Source organism: Morone saxatilis, unplaced genomic scaffold (assembly GCF_004916995.1).
Source record: "Morone saxatilis isolate NCDOM2014 unplaced genomic scaffold, NCSU_SB_2.0 Contig22, whole genome shotgun sequence".
NCBI classification, from domain to species: domain Eukaryota; kingdom Metazoa; phylum Chordata; class Actinopteri; family Moronidae; genus Morone; species Morone saxatilis.
In genome coordinates, this window is record NW_023339785.1 from 4014829 (window position 1) to 4019480 (window position 4652).

General features: G+C 39.0%; 1 protein-coding gene across 1 annotated transcript in view; it reads right to left on the bottom strand.

Annotated features, from left to right (window-relative positions):
• Nucleotides 1-4652, bottom strand: part of LOC118333429 (polycomb group RING finger protein 3) — a 60301-nt gene that overhangs the window by 12137 nt on the left and 43512 nt on the right. The window contains exon 7 of the mRNA XM_035669056.1: nucleotides 2539-2627. Within this exon, the coding sequence (XP_035524949.1) occupies nucleotides 2539-2627 (89 nt within the window). The remainder of the gene's footprint in view (nucleotides 1-2538; nucleotides 2628-4652) is intronic.

Genomic DNA, 4652 nt, shown 5'->3' on the forward strand with positions numbered 1-4652 from the left:
TGCCGGTTCCTACATCCTAGTGGCTTCTACATCTCCAGTGACATCGTGATGGGGGGCGGGCAGCTTTCTGGGACTCTTTCGCCCCTCATCTTCATTCTTCTTGATGGCAACTGCTGCTATCAATCCTCCGGACCTCTTTCTCTTTGCTTTGGTTCAAATTGATCACATAAGACTATAAACCCCTTGAGATGAGGCATCTTGTTTTGCATTTTCTAATGTTCTCTCTTCACAACTCTGGTTTTCTAATGCAGTTCATCTTTCATTGTGACACCCTCTGCTTTCTACAATCTGGGCTGGTTGCTGCATTTCTGAAAAATGAAAGGGGCTTTTAAGGACCTTTACAGCATGAAGTTATCTGTCCTCAAATGTCTCTTGACTCTTTTACAACTCACTCTAAGTTAGTACAAGCAAACACAAAAGTGGTCCTTCAAGAAACCTATCAGGAGTGAGCAAGTACATCTAAATGTATTGTTTTTAATCAGGCGACCCTTCTTGTTACCCGATAGTACTCAATTCTTCCAAACAACTACTTTGTTCTGAAGATAAGCTGTTTAGAGTGGAAACAGTAAAATGTGAGACCTCTGCACTCACAAAATCTATTGATAATCTTTACGTAGTCTGCACACAGAAAGAAATGTAGAAGGTTCCCTGGAGAAGGTCTATAGACGAGGTCCTGTGAGCCGGTACCATTTACACAAACTTCTTATTCTTGCACAGAATGAAAGGTTAACGACAGGATTTTACAACTCAGTGAGGTTATCACAGTAGCACTCCCTTTTTATGTCACAGCGGCAATTCTATGCCCTGCAATTTCTGTCAGTGTTTTCAAAGTAATAAATTAGAAAACTATGGGGGGTTTTCTGGTCTCCCCTTAGAGCTCAAAGATCCCTTACTTTGCACATATCTCTAACATCTTATTCCCTCAGTTTTCTCTCTATCATCCTCTCATTTCAGCCACTGCCTTTACATTCTGACAAGACTCACCTCTTACTCATAACTCTCACAACCCCCCACCCTCTCCAACAGGAATTATGTTCTATAATTTTCACCCTGCATAAAGACTTGTTTTCATCAGCCAATCTTTTTCTCTCTCGATCCTACAAATCTCTCATTTTCATCAGTCATTCCTCTGCTCTCTCTGCTCGCTCTCTGTGACATTTCACACGCCTGCATTCAGCTCACACAGACTGCCGTATTAGCTATTCTGAACGCATTCTGCACCGCTGCCGAATATCCAAAGGGCAAGAACTTCACCCTCATCGGGGCAGCCTGTTTTCCCCACATGGCAGTGAAGAGCTGCCTGATTGGAGACAACCGTTTGCTTTTTTTAAAATCTGCCTGTTGGGTTTTTGTGCTCTTAAAAACGATGACTAAAATAGTATAAAACCAATTTTCCTCAGCCCGTGCAACATTGCGGGGGAGACGCTTTGTGTTTCTGATACCCTCTGTCCAGCACAACAATAACTGTGCTCTCTCTGCATTATTAATGTCATTTTGCAGAGCTTGAGAATGTGCCAGAATATAAATGAAATCAAGAGAAGCCCATTTCCATTTTAAATGCGTTCAGTGGATGGCAATGGTGTGGCTCTGTGGTGTCTGTGGATCTACACAAATCAAACAGCCGAAAAACCAAAGACAAAAGAATTCAGTAATTGTAAAACAGTCTGGTAAATCACATGGGGGCCACTTTTGTAAAGGCAATAATTGATGTGCAGGCTTTTAAGGCAATTGTACCCACAATTATCGGCAACAGCATTTTGTTTCCCTTTGTGCTTTTGTTACTGCTTTGTAACCCACAATTATTTTATCCAATTTGCTTCTTGTAATCACTGCTAAAAGACAAACCAATGTGTAGTGCTTCCCAAATTTCCTTGTATATTATATGATTTAAAAAAGAGCTTGTTTAACAAAATGACATAAAAACAGGTTCTTACTTACCTCTAGTGGCATCTATCCATGCAGATAGTTTTGATTTTATTTATCCATGTTCTTAGATATCTGACTGATATGTCTGCCTCCATACTGCTAACATTAAGGATGAGATTATGTTTGAGGTGCTCACAGCATTAAACATTTACATCTCAACAATTCTATTTCCAGAAACAATGTCCCTGTTACTCTGATTACCAATACATTGAAGTGCTGATGTTGGTTTGAAAACAATTTAGGGTTCATAGGGACCTTTTTTGGGGTAGAAAGTAGTTTGAGTTTAAAAACTATTGACAGTCTGAGGATTATTCAGGGTAACAGGGACTTGGAAAACTGGACGAAAGAATGGAAACTTTGCTGTTCAATTCTTTATATATATAATGGAACAGAATTTAATTTACCCACATTGTACTGGAAAAGGCGCAGATTACTCAAAACCTGGACAGACAAAATCAAAACTATCTTCATGGTCATCAGGGGGAAGTGATTATTCCTTCTATGTTTGACAAATCAAACCTTTAACTGACTAAATGAGAAGCTGGTCTTTTAAGAGTCCCTGAGAAGAAATCAGAAGCATAAATTGCTGTCCGTGTGTAAGTGAGGGATTACCTGCTCGTCGCTACGGTGATAGTCGTTGTCCTCTTCTGGTTTCTCCTCTCCTGCCTCCTTATTGGCCGTGTCTTCTGATTTTGCATCACCTGTGCAGAAAACCAAAAGGAGGAAGAGCATTGAGCTGTCGTGTTTCTGAATAGACATTTGCTGACCAGAGCAGAGCACAGTAACAGATCTAAACATGCACATATACATCATGGACACTGCATCTGCTTCTGTTCTTGCTGCAGTCAATCAGGTTATTGAGAAGCATTGTTTTTTCTCTCAGCATGCTCATTAACTTAAGTCAAGAGGCTTGAGCTTAATTGTCGTCCATGGTGGCTCTGTTAAAAACAGGAAACGGGTTTGTTTGTCTCTGTGCAGATTTAAACAGCCTGCAGCCGGTGGAGCGTAAAAACACCTCCTGCAGAGGTCCATTTATAAGGCAATTACATGTCGGAGGGTATCAAAGCATCCTTTATACGACTTATCCGCTGTCTGGGCACGTCTCTAATACAGGAAAACTTCTAACAAGAAGGAAAACCCGTTCATTCTCCGTACTGATTAGCCTACATGAGGGCTGGCATCAGTAAGCGGCAATCTCTGGTGAATGAATGATAAAATAGGAAGGAAGAGAGTTCACACACTGTGTGTCTCAGAAATGTGTTCAAAGTGCTGCAAGAAAGGTAAGGTGATGTTTAATAATACACCACACAGAGCTTATGGTTTGGAGCTGTAAGAGGCCTGAATCACACAGTACACCTCGAGTCAACTATATTTAAAGAGTTTATGTGAAAAGCTTACGCTGGAGGGAATATGATTTGAAGAGGTTGTATACATTTTATGAACGTTAATTCACTAAATGTGTCCTGCAATCTGAAAGTACCTTTAATTCCCTCTGGAGAGTAATACTTGAAATTAAATGTAGATGGACGGATCGTAAAAATAAAAAAAAGATTGGGATCTACAGAGCTGTCAATCAGTGACAGAATGTCAATAACATCTTCAGCAGGAATCCAGTACATTCCTGCCGGCTTCTCTAGCTACAGTAACCTAGTAGTTTAAATGTCATATAAATGAATGACCTAATTGCAGAATGGGATTAAAAAGAATACTAGTTAACACAGCTAGAATAAAGTTAGAGAAACCTGACAATTACAAGTGCATGACTTTAGATGGGGAAGGTATTGCTGTAGCAGCTGTGCAGAGGAATAAAAGGACACACCATTACTTGTACCTAACATTACCTGCAACTAACATTTACTTCCATCATCATTAATCTGAGAATTACTTTCTCGATGAATCAATGTGAAAAATGCTCAAACATGTCCTCAAATTGCTTGTTTTGTCTGACCAACACTGCAAAATCCAAAAATATTTGATGATATATTACCAAAAAAACAGCCAATCACATCTGAGAAGCTGGAAGTAAGGAATGTTTGTCATTTTTGCTTCAGAAATGAATAATTAATCAACTAATAAAGTTATTGTTGATAATTTGCTGTGGCTTAAACCAAAGCTGTAACCTTACTTACTGTGTAATTTTAGGAAAACTGTAATAGTATAAAGAATACCACCGTATGCATACAAAAGTTAACTTCTTTTACTGCTGCATAAAAAAAGGTTTACAGTGGGACCTGCATCTGTATTTATCACAGTCCCTGTAAAACTGCTATCTGTTACAGGGAGCACAATCAATGGAATGTTTTAGAGAATCGATACAATATCATAAAACAAAATATTGTAATACTCAAGTGGATCGATATTTTCTTACACCCCTATTCTACAGTGTCATGCTGTCTCACTACAGAGACTTTATATAGCCTTCCTACTTTAATCTGGTTTCTTGTGTGCACATGAACACAGTGGAGGACAGACACCTACTTTTAAAAGCCCTGTGAAGCAGCAGCTACAAAGTTGTCCACGACAGGTGTGGTTATATTTGTCTTCTTGTTGGCTGTAATACTGTAGTAATATTGAATTTTTAAGATCTGAAACTTAGTTATCAAAGTCAAAGTTGCGGTGCTGTGACAAAATTGCTGCACAGATAGGTATTGCTTTTCTGTAACCTTTAAAAACAAAAGAAATTCTGTGTATTCTTCGTGGATTCAGTGGATATAATAACATTGTGT